This window comes from Oxyura jamaicensis, chromosome 1 (assembly GCF_011077185.1).
Source record: "Oxyura jamaicensis isolate SHBP4307 breed ruddy duck chromosome 1, BPBGC_Ojam_1.0, whole genome shotgun sequence".
NCBI lineage: Eukaryota > Metazoa > Chordata > Aves > Anseriformes > Anatidae > Oxyura > Oxyura jamaicensis.
The window spans coordinates 40,073,307-40,096,701 of record NC_048893.1 but is presented as its reverse complement, the minus strand read 5'-3'; the positions used below and the strand labels follow the sequence as shown (position 1 = coordinate 40,096,701).

The window sequence follows — 23,395 nt, the reverse complement described above, 5'->3', positions numbered from 1 at the left end:
TCATTTAACTCTTGCTGACAGGTCAGCCTGATACTACTCATGGACAGGCATCTATGCTCTTAGAACAGGAACGTGCACAATACAAGCACCAGATTTCAGGGAGTACAGTGATTCAATGATCCAAAATTGTGCAGACCGATGCCCTGTGTATGTATTTCAAGTGTGAGAACACCACCAATCATAACTGGTAAATTACTAAAATTGTTTCCTATTTAGGACAACTCTGGCTCTGAATGAGAACAACTTTGCATGAGTAAAGATGAGGCAGATTTAATCTTACAACATGAATAAAGGATTTCACAAAAAAGCTTCTGGAGAAGCAAAAGCATAGGGGAGGAAACAGGAAAGGAGCATGGAAAGGAGCTGTGGCAACTATTCTGCTGCTTGAAGCCACTTTTCAGAAGCAATCTAGCTGACAAATTTGAATTCTGAATAGCAGCTAGAGATCACAGCAGCATTTAGGCTTACCAGGGCATGGAACAGTAGTGCTCAGACCAGTCCTGTGTTAGTTACAATACAGCCTTCTCAAAAGCACAAAAAGCATCAAAGGATGCTTTCCAGTTAGAAATGCGCTGAATTGCACAGAAAGGGACCAGAGATTTGATCATCTTCAGAAACATTGCTGGTTATTTCACAGATCACAGACCTTTGTATAAAGATTCATTATTATACTTGTGGCAAATAGGGTTCTGAACAAGGAAGGGATCTCTCTTACATGGACTGTCAGCCAGGGAAAAGGAAACTTGGACTCTCAAAGAAACAGCATATTTAAAAGCAAACAGTAAAGAATGAAAATGTTTCCTAATTTGGGCAAGACTTGCTAGTTATTCACCAAAATAAGAGATTTGACAGGGTTCTAGAGGAACAAGCCGAGTGCAGACTGACAGGCAATTTACCAGGCAAGGTAAGGCACACAACAGAAGCTACCTTGTTCTCCTCAACAACAGAAGCTGTGTTCTGAATAATCTAGTCCATCAGAGTCTGTTTTGACAATCATGAAGAAGAAACATGACTGGCCTTACAATCCTGCAACTAATGTGCTGTAGGTTAGGTAGGGGGTAAATACTTGGTTTAGTAACTTCCCAGGCCTTGTGGATCCCTTCCAGCTCAGGATAACCTATGATTCTGTGCAACACAAGAGGTTCCCTCTGAACACCAAGAAGCACATCTTTAATGTGTAAGTGACAGAGCAGTGGCACAGGCTGCCCAGAGAGGCTGTGGAGTCTCCTCCTTGGAGATCTTCAAAAGCCACCTGGACGTGCCCCTAGGTGGCCTGCTCTGGGCGGCCCTGCTTGGGAAGGGCTTGGGCCTGGTGGGCTCCAGAGGGCCCTGCCAGCCTCAGCCACTCGGGGATTCTGTTAAACTTACTTATTTGCCATTTAGTACTGAAGTGCTACAACTGGGTTAAGAACAAAGGCAAGCCTACTCTCTGGATATAAGAGAACCTGACCTCCGTAAAGGCAAAAGACAAAAAAAAAAAAAAAAAAAAAAAGCTAAACAAACAAACAAACTTGCAAGTAGTAGTAGAGTAAGCCCATGTAGGCAAAAGCAGTTAAAGTTTCCAAACCCAAATCATGGTATTATGAAGGAGGTAAAGATCACTGGGACCAAAAAGCAGAATTAACGACCTCATATGCACTTACTGAAGGAGAATAAAAAGTAGAATCATTTATCTCCCATAGCTTCTACAGAAACTAAGTAGTTCCTGTAGTTAGATGTAGCACAACTAGAAAACTGTGAGTTTAGGGATTGTTATTGCAATGTTGTTGATATTACTATATTTTAAATATACAAATCAATAAATAATTTTAAATTTGAGCTTTTTAAAGTGCTTCTGAAACTCCTGAAAATAGCTCTTAATTCAAACTTATGGCATGGAACGGTTATTGAAATCATACTTGTTAAGACTTGGGAGTTTTAATAAGAATCCTCATTAAAAAGCAATTGATAAAGATCTGTTACCAAGATATTAGCTTGGAATTTTAAATAAATCTTAAAGCAAGTTCTTTTATGTCGATGTATGTACAAATGTACACACATGCAGCTTCTCTTGGACTGAAACATTATATGCTCAGATAAATAAATAGGCCAAGTTTGTATATAAAAATCAGGGCAAGCTAAACGTTCACAGAGAGGTTTCATAATCATGATAGAACATTTTAAAGGCTATTTATACCTCGTTGATGCTGTGCTTTACATGAGTTGGCACATGTAGAACATCTGAAAGATTTTTCTGATATAAGTGCATGGGGTTTTCATTTTACGTAGTTTGTGAGCAAATATAAAACTTGTTCCTGATAAAAGAGCATTTCTCTCCAATCTCTATGCTCTTGAAATACAGTGATTATATATGATCAGCTTCCTCTTGTGTCTCGCTTACTCTGTCATACACTAATGTTTTACCAAACAATGTTTAGATAAAAAATATTTATTGAAAAATACATTTTTATTGTATAGACACAGATCATTTTCTCCAGCAAACTTAGTAGTTGTTCTACAATATCGTTGCAATTTGCAGCTGAACACAGACCAAAGCCAACTAATTTCATAGTCATATTCTACCAGATTCACTGGATTGTACTTCACTTGCTATGAGAAATAATATACAGAATAGAATTGGAAGCAGTATTAGCAAGACTGAATAGAGAGAAGAGTTTTAACTTTCTTTATGGTTTACAAAGTAAATCAAATTTGTGCTTCAAGCATGTATTTGTGGATGAATAAATCTACAAACTGTAATGCAGGGTGAGTAGACAAAAAGGTAAACATACAGTGTTGAGTATACAGAATGAAGGATGGGACAATGAGAAAAGTAATAAGTGCATGTGTACACATTTTGTAAATCTAACAGTAATAGAAGAGGCAAGAAGGTGTTGTTTTTTTTTTTTTTTTAAACTTACATACACATGCTATTTTACAACAGCAATAAATAAAAGTTGTAGACTGAGGTGTCCACAAAAAGAGAAATCCTATGACAACTCTGTCATTGGATTCTTTACGCATGCTTGACTTGATGTTTCTGATTCCAAAATATTTTATATTTCCTAAATATCTGCTATCATCATCACTGTTAATAGTTAAAGATTAACTTCAGTAGAAATAAAGAATGGTAAAAGACTATCAGCTAGAATTGGCATATATTATACCAAGATACAAATTAAAGCCAAAGTACTCCGACCTCTATTCCAAGAAATTAAGTTAACATATGGTATGTGCATCAATTAAAATATAGTAGTCTACAGTAAAATACATTGAATTATTGAGGTTTAGTCAGGCAAGTATTTTGTGCTTCCTGAATGATTTAATTTTCAACTGTTTTCTTATTCTGAGTAGAATCTACTTAAATATATTGTTTAAAGTTTACCTGTCCCTTTGCTATCAGGTAAGCAACAATTGATGTATGTCCAAACTGGGCAGCCAAATGAATACAGCTACATCCTTCTCCATCAATTAGCGACGGATCTGCACCATATTTCATCAGCTGTACAACCATGGATAAGTGACCCTGTCTAAATGCAAAAGAACACAGAAAACAAACAACTGAATAACTATATGCAAAAAACAAAAACAAAAACAAAAAAAAACACAAACTATTAAAATATTAATATTGTAACAAAACAAATACATTTAGAATTTAATTACACTACTGGAGCTTCTGAGCTTTGACTTCTATTTTGTAAATAGTGATTGTCATGATCTGATTCTGCAACCAAGTATACACACTCATTTAACAACACGAGCAAATTCTATGCAGCCAATGCATGCATCACATGCAATTGGCTTAGGTGAGTGGTGAATTAAAAGACCAGTCAACAAAAAACCCAAGTTCAGTTTGGAAGTCGTCTATTGTGACTGCTTCAAATTCATGTATGAAACCTGCAGTTTAAGAGATGTCCAGCTGGCTATATAATCCTGTATTTTGTAGTGCACATGGTTTAACTTTCTACTATTAAGAACAGCACTAAAATAAAAATAGGAAGAAAAAGGAAAAGTAAGTCCTACTTTTCCTCCATACTACACTTAAAGCTCAGATATCTATTTGGTGCAATAAATATAGGCACGTCCTTCCACTTGATAAGGTGTACAACTATCGCCACAGTGTTTCTGACATGAGCTAAAAAATATTTGAATCTGTCAGAAGCAGCTCTGGAAAACGCGTCACAGAACCATAGATTATAGATATGAACTCCAGGAAATTTAATCAAATATTTGTGCTGTTAACATACACAAAATAGAATGCAATCTGTAACAAGAAATATACAAGCTGTGATCTTTAAAGGAGTATTACAAGCAAGTTAGCATCTTAAAAAAAAAATATATCTTGATACATGATATGTTCTACAAGATAATTTTCCAAGCAACCTTTTGCAGTCTGCAGTTAAAAATGTCACTACGGACAGTGCTGCTTTCTTGTCCATTTCTAGGCAGTTGTCTGAAGAAGCAGGCACTACCAGATGGCTGTCTTCAATTTTCCCAGCCAGTCACCATTCCCAGATGACTTTCAACATCATAAACCTGATTTTAAGTGTATCTTACAATATCCACACACATAATAGAAAGTTGCAAGGACAATGTCAGACGAAATCATCCCAAGCCCCAGCTGCACAAGCACTGCTGACCTTCAAAAGACTGACAAAACTAAGATCTCCAAAGTAAGAATAAACCAAGGTGACTACGGACACTAATTTTATTTTACTCTTTATCCTATCATATAAGTCTTTCTCTGCATCAGACAAAAATTGAACCAATGCTGAAAGCTCTTGTAGCTCAAACATACCGCATTCATAGTGTGTGCAGTTATCAACGACTGAGTTCACTCCTGTGCAAGTATTTCCATAAAATACAGCAATCACATAAAGCAATCGGCAGCAGATACCAAATTAAGAAAAACACCTAGGAAAAAAATTATAGAAGACTTTTCCTCACCTTGTTGCCCAGTGAAGTGGGGTAGAATTTAGATCTCCTCCAAGCTGATCAACGATAGCACCTTTTGATATATAGTATCTAGTACAACAAAAATAGTAAGCATTATTGCTCATCTTGGTTACACAGAAAGGACACAGCATGCTCCAAAACAAGAAATTACAGGTCAGACCTTTTGCTTTCATAAAAGCTTCCTTTTAAAAGGTCAATATTTTTTGCCTTTTTGATATGGCTAAGGAGAATAGGAACACCCCTTCCTGTGTTTTAAGCACGCTGCTGTTTGCTAGCTTGGTTCCAACATAACACAGCATAGTTCTTCTACATATACGGACCGTGCTACCATGTAAGTATTTGATAAAATGGATTCTTCTGTAATTTCTAGAGGTGCTTGCTCGGTTAAAAAGAATTCTGAATTCATGGCAAAGGAAAATGCTGCTAGAAAACTAGCATATTTAGAGAAGTTTGGCAAAGATGACAAAACTACATACAATTAATCTCAGAGTATGTATCATCACTGCAAATCCCTGCTGAAATCACTGTTCCAAGAGCTCCTCCTTAAGTTACAGTTTTAGCCAAGTATAAAGATTTTACATGTTTCTCTGTTGTAGTACAATATTAAATACAGGACAAAAACATTTGAGTACTTTAAAAATATTTCTAAATGATGGGCTAGAGATTAACTTTTCCTCAAGAATATTTTTAAACAGATGGGAACAAAATAAGCAATCCACATTTAACTACAACCATTTATACTCAGTCATTTGTACTGTTTTGGCTAACTGCTTTCTTTGCTGTTTTATTTGGTACACAAAGCTGGCAGTATTATTTTTGCTTTGTGAAAGCAAAAATTCTTGTTTTTAAAAACCAGGTCTTCCCACAAGGCACAGAAATTTGGTTCTTCATTCCCTACTGTAAATGCCAATGGCAAAAAGTTACAGCTAAAAGATCTTTGAAAAGTACTACCTAGGTACAGATTTCTAAGTGCTTGAACATTTTGAGTACCTGTGCCTGCAGACTTTTTGCTTTCATAAGACCTTTAAATACTGTATGGATCCTTCTTTTCCTGCCCACACAAACTGGCCTTCAAATCCTCAGCACAGCGCTGCTGGCACCTCGATTTCCTCTAAGTGTTTCAAGACAGATGGCAAGAAGGACAACAAACAGAACAATCTGAAAAACGTTGCTCTAAGTAACTACCTTCTTCTCCTGGAGTGCTTTTCAATTCGCAGAGTGAAACTTCAAAAAGAAACCACAAGTTACCTACAGAAACAGTATCAGAAGAACGCATTTGCTAACAAACCTAATACCTAACCCTGATCAATGCAGGATAGTCCACTCTACTGCTCCCCAACACCCAAGGAACAGCAACGCAATGCATCTCCCTGCTGAAGTTAAGCATTTGGACTTTTCAAAGACAACGGAAAATTTTCTGAAAGTCTTGGTCCTGTGGAAGTGAAAAGGCAAAGCCTGTATAAGCTAAAGGGACGGCATTTCGTTGTTGTGAAGCAGTCTCAGTTACTAAAGAACAAATTTCAGAAGACACTGAGAAGCAGATTCAGTCCATTTTAGGAAGGAGTTCCCAAGGAAATCTTGTCTAGATAAAAAGACAACACAGACATTCACAGCCAAAGCTTGGATCCATCTCACTGATGTGACAGCCACTCATGGGGAGGTGAACATTAAACAGATTGCCTTCATTCAAACACTGGTCCCTGCAGAAACGCAGAATATGTTCAGATTTTACTGAGCAGAAGCATTACTTACTGGCTAGTACATTTTATTTAGAATGACGAACTTGCAGTTTGACAACTGGGAAAATACAAGGCGACCGTCTCCTGCCAGATGGTACACTGAAATAACTTTTTACGTTTCCTTGAGGGTGTTCTAGACTAAGCTGAGATTTATCACTGTATTACAGTACACATGGATGGGGAGATTTTTCTGCAAAACTAGTCCACGAACTTGATTTCCTGGTCTAGATAAACATCTAAATAGAACAATTTTGTGCTTCATGAGCATGTTACTGAAAGGAGGAACTGAATGATTTGACTCTCACTTGGTCATCCAGGCATCCACGCTAGAAGATAACAGGTGTGCAAGTCCTACTTAGGCAATCTACTTACATTCAAAGCAAGCAGATCTGTTAAGAGGTCGGCTTAGGAAGAAAATACTTCCACTGATCTCCGCATTACAGTCACTAAGACTTCGTCATGCATTTGTAAACTGCCCCTGTTTGGATTCAGTGGTTTTGAAATTCAAGTGCCTGCAGTCAACATTGCTAGAAAGAGGAAAAGTAGAAGGGAAACCATTGTCTGGAGAAACAGGGATAGTGAAATGTAGTCACTAGGTAACGGTAGAGGTACAATGCTAATTTTTGCCTTTTCACAAAATTGAGTCAAAGACAGAGCAATGGATCAGTGTCATGATGAAACCAGAATGACATTATGGATGTCCGACACTTGGGTGACACTTGATCCTGTAGAAATAAGAACAGGTTCTGTAGTTTTCATAATGAAGTACCTTCACTGGTATCTAGGCTGAATCCACAAGTTCCACAGTATGGATGACAAACTTCTGAGAACAAGAGAAGTCTAGTTCTAAATTTGCTCTTTCCACAGATGAGCTGCTAATCTCCCTCATCAGGGTGACAACACAATATAGTCAACAGCCAGTAAGACAGGCACTAAGACCTTGCATCATGAGACCATTTGCAGAGACTCCTTCTCTGCAATACCAAGCTCACTAGCCAACATATGTAATGGAATCATCCACTGCACATAACGGACAGAAATGGTGGAGACCTGGGAAAGATGTCAGCACTCCTGTCAGAGCTCCTACCCACAATAAAGACATAAAACCTGTTGCATAAGCTATTGTTTCCTTGTTTAAGCACCTACAGCAGGTGGCCTAGGGCCATGCCCAGGATGCTTTTGAAGATCTCTTAGGAGGGAAACCGTATAACCTCGCTGGGCAGCCTGTGCCAGTGCTCAGCCACTCACACATGGGTAAATAAATAAATAAAATATGATGTTCAGATGGAATCTCACATGTTTTAATTTGTACCCACTTCCTCTTGTCCTGTCAGACAAGATAGAACTCTGGCTCTGTTTTCTTTATTCCTTTTCCATCTGGTATTTGTAGACATTGCTAATATCCTTTCCCCTGAGACTTCTCTTCGCCAGGCTGAACAGCCCTAGCTCTTGGAGCCTCTCTTCAGACATCAGATGCTCCAGTCCCTTAATCATCTTTGTGACCCTGCACTGAACTCACCCCAGGTATATCCATATGTTTCTTGTACTGGATAACATTAGCCTTTTTTGCAGCAAGTGTGTATTGTTGGTTCATAGTCAGTTTGCTGTGCACTGGGACTCTAAGGTCCTTCTTAGCAGAGCTAAATCTTATCTACCTTTAACCTTCTTTTAAAAGAACTGCATCAGGACAAACAACGTCCTTTGAAAACAAGAAGAGAAATATGAACCTAAGATCTGCAGGCAACTTCAAGAAACTCAAGATCTGTTCTGATGAAGGCACTGGTGATGGACATGTATGGGGAGAAAATGCTTAAAATGATGTTTTGCATTTGGTTTTGTGTACATTTACCTTCGTTCATGAGAAATATTTTGAAAAGTGGACTGACTGGAGATGTGCAGTTTAGGCCAAATATCCTAGAATCCTGCTGATTCAATAATATTTTGTGTATTTAGATTCGATTGCACATACTTAGCTCATCATCTTGCTACGAGTAGAGAAAAGAAACATGTTCAATGTTTCTTACAAATCACACTCGTGATTTGTAAAACAGCGAGTACTAAGGATTAACCCTTCAGGATTTAAGCTCTTCGTGTTCTGAAAGATAGTAATAGGTTTTAAATCACAGCCTCAAATATTGTGGTCTAGAACTCATAGATTGAGAAGCATAAAAATATCCCAAATCTCACACCACTGTCCTTTATTACTTGAAAGGAGAGGTGCTGCAATATTAACCACTGTAATTGCTGTGTTTTTAAAATGCAAAAGTGTTATTGAACTCATAACTTACTGAAATGATGAATGAAGAAGGATGCCCCTTCTATCATATTAATCTCACTTATTTAAAATACTCACTATCATCTTGTATAACATTCCCCCCCCCCAAAAAAAAAAAAAAGTTGTCACTTCAGCAAGTCCACCATAGTATAACAGGAATTACACATGCAGCTGAACAGCTATTCCACAGGTTCATCTCATCTGAGAAAAGCTTGAGCTCAAATGCTAGGCACCTAACAGGTTTTATTTCTGTTAACTATGTCAACAAAATGGTGTCTGTAAAACACGCAGATTAGGTCTTTTGACTACTACCCCCTCCCTCAGATTTTAAGAACAAAAATTGACTTTTTGAGATAATTAAGACTAATGCATTTTTTAAAAAATGTATTTTCAAGGATGCAATTAGTTTATATATCACTTTAAGCATAATACATACTTCACCAGATCTATCCTGTTGTTGATTGCAGCCCAGTGGAGAAGCGTTACGTTTTCTTTGTCTGGTTGTCGTACATCATAACCTGCTTCCACCAACTCTCTACATCGTTCATATATTCCATACCTTGAAGAAGAAAATAAGATTTTCAGAGCTGTTACCTTGCATAAAAACGAGTTAGGCAAACACTGTGTGATGATAATACACAACCTCCAACGTAAGAGAAACAACGCAGAGACTTTCTGGCCCTACATGAATACAGATCTCTTACAGCAGTAAGTTTCACTGGCAGAAGTTATATTAACCAACTCAAGATTTTACAGAACTGTCTCCACAGCAAACTATATATTAGAACAAGGTGAAATACAGATCAGTTGGATGCCTAGTGTAAAACAGGATTCTCCTCTTCCCAGAGACTCAGCTATATTTGTTTCACCCACATCTGTTTTCCTTCCTTTCCATCTCTTGAAGGCCAAAATAATAGGGCCAACTAATTTGAAAGTATCTTCCAAAAACCAGTGGAACAGATAACAAGATCATCAGATCCGTTAGAAACATTAACAGATCCCTGACGCTTTCCATTTTGCTTCTCAGATAACAAAGAACAATTTGCCTCATGTAAGTTGGTACTGCTTTATCATATCCCTTCAAAATTCTGTTTTAGTATGAAATTAATGCTTTCATTAAGGACAACTATAAACTGTGAGCTAACTTCATAAAAAAAATGCCTGTATTTTGAAAGTTGAAACAATTCAGGAATCATAAACATCACATATGCATCTAACGCAGGACTAACTCCAATATCAAATACTGTTTGTCCTGATGCTTACACTGTGTTACTCTTATTTTTAGTGGCAATAAAAGCAATGTAGAAAGGCATGTTAAGATTACATTTGAATGTCTGCACAACCCACAGGGATTTTCTAAGTCTCGAGGAGACTGGTGCTGGCACAACCTGAAATCAAGTTCAGTGCTTCCTCTCTTTGTGGCACCTGACTTGTGCTATAGAAGAATATTAACAGCCTCTCAAAGTTGGAATTTAAGTATGTTTTCCTTATGTTGCTTCCGTATTCCACTGCCTTAGACAACTGAAGGCCCCTTTGCTCCCCTTGGGTGAGCTGGCAGAACTTGCATCCAGACCTTTTTTCCAGGGTAGTTACCATTCTTGCTTTTTCTTTAATATGTCTGGATGGCTCTTCAACCCAGACAGTTCTGCCATAGTGAAGACTCAATTGAATCAAGTCAAATAACCTCAGGAATGCTTTCCAAGCCCACTCCAGGTTTCAAGCACATTAATCGGACAGTATTTAAAAAAAAAAAAAAAAAAAAAAAGTGCTACACATAACAACCTACTTCAATCATATTTTCTACTTCTTAGGAAAGTCACAGTGGAAATTATGAAAAATGCTAGATATTGCTGTCATGCCTGTAATCTTTCAAAAGCATTACAAAAGCAGAACAAAGATGACTGCCTGCAGCACATACAAACTGGAAACAATCCTGTATAGCTTGGTTCTTCAGACTCAGTAAAAAAGCAGCAGTCATTAATTATTTTGACAATAAAGCTTTGTTTTTAAATCAGCTGGGGGGGAGAAGGGGAGGATGGGAAGACAAGGTATGGTTTATGAAGACTCAAAAATATGCAACCAGTTAGACAAAATACATCCAGTCAGACACATGTAACTGCCAGGAAAAGTGATAAGGCTTTAAGTCCGGATGATCTCTGGTATTTGTTTAAATGAGTTAACATGATGCAATTCTTGGCTGTCCCTGCAGCAGCAAGGGCCACTGAAACAAGTTAGGACAACTGTGGGCAACTTAGCCAAGAACAAGGCGACAAGATAGTAAAGGAGATGCAGTGAAAGCAGGACTTCTAGAAGACAAGAAAGCAAATTCTGACCTTGCCACACAGTATGTAGAATAGAACAGTTCAGTTGGAAGGGATCTAAAATGTCATGTAGTCCTAGTCCAACTGCCTGACCATTTCAGGGCTAACCTGAAAAGCTTATTACTGAGGGCATTATCCAAACACTGAGGGCATTATCTCCCCAATGCCAACAGGCACGGGTCATGAACCACCTCACTAGGAAGCCTGTTCCAGGGTTTGGCCACCCTCACAGAGAGATTTTTCCTCGTGCCTAGCCTGAAGCCCCCCGGCGCAGCTCTGGGCTGTCCCCACATGCCCCGGGGAGCAGAGGCCGGCACCTCCCTCCCCGCTCGCCCTCCTCGGGAAGCTGCAGAGAGCCAGGAGGTCGCCTCTCAGCCTCCTTGTCTCCAGCCCAGGCAGCCCGAGGGCCTCAGCCTGCCCTCATGGGACAGGCTGCCAGTCCTGTCACCAGCTTTGCTGCCCTCCCCTAGGTGCTTTCAAGCACCTTAACTACCTTTTTATACTGCAGAGCCCAGAACTGCACACAATATTCAAGATGAGGCTGCACCAACACTAAACAGCAGGAGAATCACCCCTTTTGACCAGCTGGCTATGCGGTGTTCAGCACAACCAACAGTTTGCCCTTCTGGCTGCCAGGGGTTCTGCCATTACTAAGGCAGGACTTTCCCCTGACGAGCCCACGTTGACTATGCCTAATAATTGCTTTGTTCTTAAACTGCCTTTCAATATCTTATCCAAGATATTCTACCCCGTAACTTTTCCAGAGACAAAGGTTAGACTAAAAGGCCTGTAGCTCCCTGCATCTTCTCACATGCCCTTCTTGCAGACCAGTGTAACACCAGTGGGGTGTCAGTCAGCAGGGACTTTCTCAGACTCCCAAGTCCTTTGGTAAATTGTTGAGAGGTGTCCAGTTATCTTATCTGCTAACTCTTTCAAGCACTGTGGTGTGAGCTCCGTCAAGCCCCATGTACCATGAATACTCAACTGATAAATAAAGCTGGTCCCTCACAATTTCAGTGGCCACAAATGAAAGTCATTTCTTCCGCATTCGTGGCCTTCCAACACAGAGGACCAGGCAGCTCAAGATCTATCATTAATGTTAAGAACTAAGGCAAAAAAGGCATTAAAGGCAAAAAAGGCATTAAAGGCCTCTGCCTTTTCCTCATCTTTAATTGCCAAGTGACCATCTTCAAGTATCAGTCCTACATTTTCCTTAGACTTCCTCTTGGTGTTGACATAGCTGAAAAGGCCTTTTTTTCATTGCGTGACACAACACTGGCTAGCGTCAGCTCAAGTTGGACTTCAGCTTTTCTTGTTTTCTCTCTGCAGCTGCAAAATGCAGCTCTGTACTTTCCCCGTGAAGCCCGGACCTTGCTTCCAGAGGTGACTTTTTTTTTCTGCCCTAGTCCCAAGAGTTACTTGTTCAACCAAACCAGTCTTCAGCCCCACTTGGTTGACTTGCAGAGGCAATGGGAGTGTCTGCTCCTACGCTTTTAAGAGGCGGCCCTTGAAAAGTGACCCACTATCACAGATCCCTAAAACCATCAGAGCCAATTCCCAAGGGATACTGCCAACTAACTCCCTGAGGAGCTTAACGTCTGCTCTTTTAAAATCCAGGGTGGCAACACTGCAGACCTTTTTTCACATTATACCAAAAATTTTGAACTGTTTCATGACCACTGTGGCCAAGACAGTAACCTCCTGTCACATCTCCCACAAGGCCTTCCTGTCATAAGTACTTAGTGAACCAGCTAGGAAATGTGGCCTCCTACATCTGTTGTTTGAGAATTATCTTCAACATGCTTTCGGAATTTCTCAAAGTTGATTGTCTGTATATCACATTGCCATACTACAGCATCTGGAGTTCATAATTGATTATAAAATATGTAACAAGGTATAACTTAATAACTCTAATTTATTGTCACAAGAGGATGTAAGGATCTAGATAGACAAAAACCACCTGGCAAAAGGTTAGGAATTTACAGCAATTTGTTGGTATTACTGGAAACAGTATGTTCTCTACAATTAAATAGAAGAAAACACCGAATCTGATGCAGCCATAGTTTCTTGAGCTCTGTCCTAGAAACGTAGCATTCTTCTCTTAACATACTCTGCAGTCTTTCTTTCACCAGTTTGCCACAGCTGACTTCACTTTGTCTTCTCCAAATGTTCATGATGCACTGTTGGATTACAAAATTTGAAAGCCATCTATTTCGGACACTCAGCATACCCATAATGTTGCTATGAAGGGGTGTAGTCCCTTCAAGAGAGAAGACTGAAATCCTCTCAACAGATTAGTATATTACTGCAACAAATTCGGCATCTGGGTGAATTCTGGAGGATGGTATTTGTAAGCATCAATGGAATATAATTTAAGAATCTAAATCAATATTATTGAATTTGTCTTGTTCTTGAGAAAAATGGGACTAGTTCTTCCAGAGCAAAAATCCCATTGTGCAAGCTCACTTCATTGTCACAATCTAAGCCAATTCAGTAACTATAGTATTTTGTCATCTTATTTTTAATTTAATACTTTCAAGAATAGTATCCTAGAATCCCTTTGTGTTTTCAATGTGTAATCTTTGGTTTTTGTCTGCAAGCACAGTCTTAAAACTATACACTGCTAGCTTTGCCATATGAGCGACATAAAAACTGGTCACAATAGTAAGAAGGTATCTCTCTTCAGCGAGCACATCACCAGACCAACAACCTGTATACAAGCCAGGTGCCTACTCCCTTATCTTACTATCACTGCAAATCCAATCAAAGCTGTTTTAACTGGAAATGCAATTAGTACAAAAATAATCTTTTTTTTTTTGTTTGTTTCGCCTTTTGAAGTTTCATTCCCATGAATGATGGCAGTTAAATACTAACATAGCCTTTCACTTTTTTTTGGTGTGTTAAACAGTAAGACAGCTTTGTTTTCAACAGCAAAGCTGCTCTTGAGCAAACTCAAGAGCTGCCTAATGAACCTTGAACAATGATGTTGAGAGACAAGAGAATTTCAGCTGTTGTATGCAATCCAGAGCCTCAGATTGGCTAGACAGTTGTGGCTATGTTATTAATGTGGTTAAAAAAACAACACCCTTCCATTCAAACTTAAATTATATTGCTAAAGCTGGTATGTATATAAACTCCAGAGCCTGAAATGAGCAGGCAAAGAACACGTACTTTTGTCACAATCTGACCTTCCTCCCCTGTGGATGGGTGAAATAAAAACAGGAGTAATCCTCACTGTGGCCAGCCCTCACCAATTTGCATTATTTTCTATGTATCTTTTTTTCTTCTTGTCAGGTACACTATGAATAATAAGAAAAGGTGAGGACAAAAGCCAGTTCTCAAATGTATCCAATTTATTTATTTCTGAGCAAGATTCAGCATAGATCCAGCGTATTTTTGTTGCACTACTTCACAATGCACACAGATCTCATTTTTAATGATACTGGTGAATGAAACTAGCAGAAAAGTTAATCTTGCAATAATGAAACCATAATACTTGAGCACAGGGAATCAATCTTGCAGAACCCACAAACGTTATTAATCTTATTAATGTTTAATACGGATGTTCATAATAGTTATTTAACACACTTCTAGCAGTTGGAATTTGCTCAAGGTCACTGCAAGCAGAAGGTGCCTATTCACTCAGAGCTGAAAATCACAAAGCAAGGATTAACTTGTTCCAGAGTTAATTCCGGTCATAACCCACCATATACTTCTCCACCTTAGCTATTCTCCACCTTCTCCACGTTAGCTATTTTTCCTTAGTTTCATGGCTTAAGATCTAAAACAAAACAGCCAGCAATAAGCTTTAAGTTACTATGTTAACATGGTGCTTCTCCTAAGTCATCACATTCAAAGTTGACTCCAACTTGGATGATGCAGAGCTACTGGTGCTTATCCATAAGGAACAGAAATAAACAGACCTGAAATAGCCGCAGTCACATTTCCACTTTTAAACAGCTTATGGCTTTTCCTAGTTTATAGAGAACTCCATTCATCTCATGTAGTGAGAGCAGGTATCAGAGAAAACCACAAAATCCAAGGATGGGCTGTGTACCGGTTTAGAGACAGAAAAAATAATAGACCTGCCATGCAGTTCCAGATGATGTACTTACTAAATGTTAGTATCTAACATTACTGTATCAGCAAAAGCAAGAATGGCCCATTTTTTACTAGTACATTGAAAATAAATTTTCAAATATGAGTGGCCTACTTCTACTTTCAAAAACAGTGGAAACTTTAAATGAATCAACTTGAATTTTGCTATAATTGAATACAAGATGCCAAGAGATTGCAAACATCTTGTGGATGTTACAATGTGAAGGGTTAAGAAAGTAGTGCTTTTAACTCTAGCTAAAAGTCTTTGGACACATAAAATAGCCAATGGAAAGTGTCCTTCATATCAATGTGTATTAAAAGTAAATATTATCACTTTTACTCCAGCACAAGCTTCTGAAAAATAGTGTATTTTTGGTATAAATCATGCCTAGATCTAGTTTATGCAAGAACTTACCAGGAATATAGTGGGAAAAAAACACAAATACTGATAAACTCTTTGCACCATTAACATTAATTCAACTGCTCTTTTCCATACAGTCTTAATTTGATTTTAAGAGGTTATCAGATTTGTAGCTCAGTGTATAAACAAGTTAATTTAGTAACTGCTCAAACTACAAACTAAGAAGATAAAGCACATGAACAGTCCAATGTGGCACAAAACAAAGAACAAAATATTTCTCTCGAAAAATGTGTCGAGCTTGCAAGCTCTTATCATTCTGACCTGCTGAGAAACATAAAAGCAAATGCATCATTTTACTAACACTTCTATTTCTCTGTAATCATGTGCCAATAAAGTCAACATCTGAAAGCAGAATTCTACAGTCAAACAGCATGTAGAGAGTGGAGAGGAATTAAACATTTTCATTCCATTTTACATCATCAACATTAGAATTTAAGGAGCTATGTTCCCCATTTCAGTATGCGTTGCAGCAATAAACAACGCTAGTTGATTTCACAGGAGAAACTTTTAATAATGTAGTACATGAAATACAGCATGAACAGTGACTGAACAAGATCAAATGACTGACTAGGTACTCATATGATGCGACTGACTGCTTCCTGTGTGGATTATCACAAACATAACTGACAACTCCATGCTATGGTGAAATTCACCCTCTCTCTGTCAAGAAGCCTACGATTTAAGTGGTCTTACAGTAAATGACAAATATTTTGGAAGGCACGATCAGACAGATGTTTGTCTTTTTAATAGTGTCAGGTTTGTTTTGTTTTTTAAAGAAACAGAAAGATGTACAACTTTATTATTATAATTAGCTCTCAGATCAGTCCTGAGAACAACAGGATTTTATTTTATTAACAGTAAGCACCCCAGCTGCCACCTGATATCATTGCACTGAGAAAACTTATATCCTTCTGGGGAGGTTTTGAAGTGTCCTGGGGGAAAAACAACAACAACAACAACAACAAAACACAACAAAACCAAAAACAAACAAACAAAAAAAACTGTGCTGCCAATCCTAGCTGAATGCACATGTGAATTTGGGGAAACAAAAAAACAAATGCCAAAACTGAGGAGACTGAATATAATTTTCATTCTGTTTTTCTGTATTGTCACTGAAGTTACGGAACTGCTTGGGGAGGGGAGTTCTAGGAGATACATTAGTGTTCTTTTATTTTACTTTTTTTTGTGGCATCCAACTTACATTAGCACCAAACTGAAAGGTAAACTAAACCAGTTATTTTAATCTAAGTATTAAACAATGATATTTGAGGACAAGTAACAGAGGATAAGATCACTCTTTTATTAAAAAGAAAGATGTAAAAACGTTATAGATGTACAAGAGGTTATATTTCTACAAAAGTACCTACATTGTTCATTTTAGCAGGAACCATGCATCAGTGATGCACCCTTTCACCACTGCTGTTTATCATGTGAAACTTGACCTACAACAGGACTGTGGAGACCATTTTTCTTAGAGCTTTTTTTTTTTTAATTAACACTGAATTAATATATTAGCAGCTTTATTTTACTGCAAGCCTTACAATACTTTGTTTCCCTCCCTTAAAGATTGATGTTTTACATAACACGATCTTCAACACTTAGTAAATACTTAAAATAAAGGTGAGGTATCCCTCTAGTCTGGGAGGTCACAAGGAATACCACTAGCATAAATTTGATCGTATACCCATGCCGAGTCACCTTTCCCTGAGCTATTTAGCATTTGGGCTGTGATAGGAAACAGCAGTCCTCTTACAGAGGAGAGGACTTCTCACCAACTACACCACACCAAGACTGTGGAGGAATGTAACAGGTAACTCACAGCCCTGTTAATTGTCAGAGGAGACCAGATAAAGATTACAGTACCTCAGCTGAAAGCACAGATCAACCTAAACCTGAGGGATAAGAGACAAATGTGTTTCAGGGCTTCAAGAATACAATGAGCATACAAAAATGGAAGCAAGTAATTTGCAAAATCGTCACTTCTGGTGTCATAGTTCCATCCCTCTAGGAAGCAGGTAGTTCAGTGTTATACCAGTGCTTTAATTTCTAGGAATCCCCTGATAAGAGGATTATAGGTTGTAGTATTACTATTAAACTCTATAGAGCAACAACTGCAGGGTCAGTCAACATCTATGTCAGGAAGTTAAATCCCTGAGAACTCAAAAGAGGAAGGGAAATACATACTTCCTAAACCTACTTGTGGCCTACGTCAAATACTGAGCTACAAAGGTACTTTCAGTTGAAGAAGATGCCTTTTAGGAAAGAAACTGAAAATGTTTTCTTAAAAGGCAAATAGCTTGGCAATATACATAACAGAGTAAGAATTCAAAGTAACAATAGCTTTTAAAAAATGAAATTGTATCATCTCAGCTTACTGAAAAACAAGGTCAAAGCCATGGTGGTGGTTTCTGAACAGTGAACAACAGAAAGCTGAAAAGTAGTTCTAGGACAATTCTTCTGAAAGTCTTGTGAGTCAGTATGTATTACAGGACTATACAGATTTGTCTTCTATACAATTAATCTGCATTGAAAAAGCAATTACTAATTAAATTTTCTTCAGAGTTTACTCCCACAATCCTTTCTCAGCAATAGTCAGTTTCATAGCAGCACTTAAACTGCAGAATTAGAGACTGAAGGAAGTTACATACAGATGCAGTCTTTCTAACCCATAAATGGCACCAAGAAATCAAGGAAATCCTCACATTTGCTTAATCAATATGCTGCCCACTTACCTCTTAACCATCACTTACAGAAAATAAACACCAGTACACACTGGAAGAAAACTGTACTTTCTCTTCCAACAATCTGCCCAGCAACCACCTATATTTACAACTTATCACAATGCTTCCTACATGTTTCTCACATTGCTCACAAAACTATCTTAAACTGTACAGCCCACTTCTAAAATCTTGCGTTATTGTATCTACAAATACAGTTAGCCTTCAACTTTCTGCATATTAAAAAATATATTTTGCTATTTTTCAACTAGTCCAGAAAGACACTCAAAAATAAACTTACTGTGTGGCTTTGACGATGTCCCAAGTGCTGTAATCATCAATGTGGCTTTTCCGTGCAAGAGATTCACTGTATCCGTGGTTGTAATGGCTTTGAGGCTTTATTTCCTAGAAGAGACAAACTTGTTATTAGAACACCAAAATGAGCGTTACTGAAGTTTCTCAGAAAAAATACAAATCTATAAGTAAAAATAAAACAAGGACCCAGTTCAAAACACTATAAAGCTACTTAAATCTGAGGGTGACCAGCTGGCTGGCCATATTGGTACTTTTTGCAAAGTAGGGCACTGTATTCCTGAGAATAGACTTAAACCACCTTACAGAACATGCTACCCATAGCAGCAGAGCTCTGGTAAATCCTTTCCTGAGGAAGTTTTAAGAATGCTAGCAAAGGGAAACAGAATTTATTTGTTTTAAATAAATACAATACAGAGAGTAACGTAGCTAAGAAAAGCTATTGGCCACAATTTGAGAAAGTCTCACCACTACTAAAAATTTTACGCTTCAAATCACACAGTCAAATATCTTCTGTAAAATAAATACTTGGGAATGGTTAATACCAGTGGCTGGAACCTACTAATACTTTATTGATTCTTCAACTCGAGTCCCAGCTTCAGAGGTGATCTATACGTTTAATCAATGGGTCTCTTTTTGGCACAAAATTTAAAAAACAGAATTTAATGCTTTGCCAGAGCTCCTCAGCACAAAAGTAAACGGCATCAGCGTGACACATTCATCATCAGATACAGCTCCCTATTTAATTACTTTGATGAACAGCATCACTTCAACCCTTCATGTTCCCCTTGGTGGAATTTACATTAAAACACTGCACTGACAGATCACTCGGGTGGCAATGTACCACTTTTATTTAAAAGCTGCGCACATGTAGAAATTCAGATAAATCAACTCAGCAAGTTGAAATGGAACGTATTTTATGTGGTTTCTCCATTTTCCATGTCACAAATACTATATAGCTGATTGCCTGTGTATCAGCACCGAATAACTTAAGCTGAATGTTTCTACGTTACATACAACGCAATCAGAAAGAAAAAAAAAAGTCAAATGAAGAAGATTTTAATACATTGAGTACATTGTATAGCACTAAATTGTACTAACTTAATACTGACTACAGAATTTTGTACATAAAAAGCCTTTCAAGAGATTCAATTTTTTTGGATTTTTTGTTTTTGTTGTTTTTAACAAGAATTTTACAACATAGCCATACTGCAAGCAAAATCTTCAGAAATAAATGCATAAGGATAAATTCAGTCAAAAACAAAGACTGAACGTTAAGATCCATTAGCACTGCCAAATTCTTGACATAAAGTAGTTCCTCCAAATCAAGCTAGGATTTGGGCCCAGAATAAAAACAGAACATGGCATACAAACAAGATGTCCATGAACGTTGGAAATGTTGGAAAACCTATCATTTTTTCTGATTATAACATATTTAGGTAAACAATGCAAACTTTATTTTGTACTTTATGGGATAAAGTAGTATTTTGTATCCTCTAATGCTTGATTCTCCATCATCTCAAAGAATAAGCACAAGCTTTTAAAAAAAGCAATAGCTCTAACTGCTGTGTCTTGTTCTTTACTTCAAACAGCAGGAGCTTATGGTTTTGGATCACTGGTGGCAGGTGCAGACACTGAAGACGACCCAAAAAGGACATCCCGGCACTACCCGCATCCTCACAGCAGGGATTTAAGTGACGTCTCAGGAACAGTCCGTAGGAACAAAGCAGGAGCCCGCTTGTGAAAGAGTGGGGAGAAGCGCTCCCTTTCTTCTCACTCATCCCCAGCTTCACCCATCTTTGGAAAACATCCAGTCAATGCTCATGACATACAGCCTGACCCAACCATCACAGCTAAGATGATCAGGAAACAGAGCACTGAACCCCAAGATTTAGCTACTCATACACACCTAACTACAACGAGCCTGTCTCCATTTCCAACCATACTGTGCTGCATTTAAGCACACAGACATAGTTATAGCATCTCCGTATGGAAAGGCATGTGTTAAAAGAGAGCAGTCTTACTCAGTGACATTATAATATGTCAAGAGACTGTAGATAACTCATTGAATGCTCACTTCTTATTTCAAGATGTTTCTTTAGCCCACAAACCACAAATTCCTACCAAGTCATTCAGAAAATAAAAAAAAAAAAAAAAAAGGACAGAGAGAAGGAGGCCCAGGTAACAGTTCTGAACCATCCTTGGCTGTTTGGGAACCTTCTCAGTCCAGTCAGGAGGAAAGCAATTCAACACCTTTAATACTTCAGCACCATTTTCAGGACAAATTACCCATATGCATAACTTTCAAAAATTTCATTTTTATTCTGACTTTTCTTAAAAGGAACGATTTTTCTTTCCAGGTTCACCCAGTACCCAAATGATCCAAGCACATCTTTTCATGACCACAATGTTTTCTGCGGTGCTCCATCTTTTCCCTGTTTTTCTAAGCCTGAAAACCTAACTGGATTAACCAGTTAAACATTGCCAGCCCAGCAGGAAGGCTTCTCTGTTGCCATCTCTACAGGAGGAAACCTAAAACTGTAACAGGGCATCTGCTGTCATCCAAATCACACCCTACAACCTCTTCTCTTACTATCCAGAAACAGCTTCATTTCAGATTTGAAGGCGGCAAAATCTTAACCAAGTCTCCTCCACCTCAGCTACTAGTTACTATCTGGAGTAAAGATGCTGAAAAAAGTGCCAGATGACATAACAACAAAAAACAAAGCAAAATAGAATAGCTTAATAAATTCATTCTTTTTGTGCCATGCCGTTTTCCCTCACATTAGAAAAACCACAGAATTTATACAGACTTTACCTGTTAATGTACTACACAATCACACCAGGATTTTTCAAATTGTAATGCTCAGGCCCTGAGGAGCTAAGGGGAAACATCCACCAGGCAGAGGCCAGAACAAAGGCAATCTGCTGTCCTGGAGTACCCCGATGAGGAGACATCCGTGTAGGGTGTTTCTTGGCCTGCCACAGCCGCTCAAAAGGGGGAGGGAGGGGACATCGGTCTTGTTATCTCGCAGCTATTAAAAGCAAACAAACTTATTTTCAGGCAGATGTTAATTTACTAGGGAACACTATTCCTCTTAAGCTGCATTTTCCCGAGCACTTTAAGCACACAAACCAGGCTCCTGTTCCCTTGGGCCCACACTAGCAAGCCAAGAGAGCTGCCCGCTTAGAAGCGATGCATATTTATGTCAGCCTAAAGTGACCATGAAACCACAGCCTTATGATACTAATGCTTTCACAAAAGGGTTTATGGGAATACAGCAGAAGCTTGAAAATTAATTATTAACCATATAAATTAAAAAAAAAAAAAGTGAGAGATGATATTCATCAGCCCCTCTAGCTTACCTCCTGCTTTTACTAAGCACTTGAGGGTAACAACAGCATTCCTAAGTTTTTAAACATGCATCTTTTGATCTCCTTTTGTACTGTTAGGATCATTGCAAGACCCACTCCAATTGAACGCACAACAGACCGATGCTCAGGAGATTATCTGGAAGTCTACCCAACGCAGCCAGGAAGCACTTCCCTCAAACCTTCCGCTTTTCACATTGCGGTTGCTGCCAGCTTTACTCATTTCAGAGGGCAATTTGGTTTGTATGAGTCCCTGCTACAGAATCCCACTCATTGTATCGAACGCTGACTGCTCAAGAAACTGAAAGCTGTTGTATTTAACACAATTCACCTCCTCAGATCTCAAGGCTTATCATACACTGCTGTCTAGCCAACATAACTCCATTGCTAGCTACCTCTGGTTTTACAATGGCTATATATAAATGAACAGATTTCAAGTAACCTCAGATTAATTTATTATTATTATATTTCAAAAAACTTCAGAATCAGATTTCAAATAACTTCAGCCACACCAGTAAAACTTTATGACTGATATATATTTAGTCCTATTAATACCATCACTTCAAACCAAAGTGCAAAGCTCTCCCTAGTTATTCAATGCACAGCACTGAAACCCAACAGCACCTTCGTAAGACCCATAAGGGAGTTTAAATGCTGTCCTTTTTGGTGTTCTGTAATTGAAAAATGTAATTTGTAATACAGACACTTGTAAATAAATGATTTCTGATAGGTGTGTTTCTTGAATGAGAAGAGATACAACCTACAGTTACTACCTAGCCAGCAGTCAAATTCTGCCACATCTCTGTACTTAGAAAGAAAAATCTAAAATTTTACAATGTATTCATTTCATTTGACTTCACTACCTTATTGCAAACCATCTGAAAGCAGACAAGCTCTTCAAGCACGATTACAGTAACTCCTGTTTTTCAAGGACTGCAACTGCACATAGAACAGAATTTGCAACACTCAGTGCTGGGACAGCCCAACTCTCAAGAGGTAAAGGTAAGCATAAACATGCAAGGTCTCAACTCAGTCACATAAATAAAACCTGTATAGACACCAAAACTCCTCATAAGCCCCCGTGTGCTTGGACATATTTACCTGTTAAAAGCCGTGTAAGAGACACTGTTTAGAATACAAGCAAACTTTTGCATTTCTCTATAAAGCAGTAGGAGTGTGATGCTGCTGAACACCTTAGCTTTACC

General features: G+C 38.3%; 1 protein-coding gene across 1 annotated transcript in view; it reads right to left on the bottom strand.

Moving 5' to 3' along the window:
* The window catches only part of ZDHHC17 (zinc finger DHHC-type palmitoyltransferase 17), a 72,320-nt gene that overhangs the window by 33,276 nt on the left and 15,649 nt on the right, over positions 1 to 23,395 (bottom strand). The window contains exons 2-5 of the mRNA XM_035334564.1: positions 18,808 to 18,911; positions 9,386 to 9,508; positions 4,927 to 5,004; positions 3,365 to 3,509 (exon numbers count right to left, since the gene is read on the bottom strand). Of these exons, the coding sequence (XP_035190455.1) occupies positions 3,365 to 3,509; positions 4,927 to 5,004; positions 9,386 to 9,508; positions 18,808 to 18,911 (450 nt within the window). The remainder of the gene's footprint in view (positions 1 to 3,364; positions 3,510 to 4,926; positions 5,005 to 9,385; positions 9,509 to 18,807; positions 18,912 to 23,395) is intronic.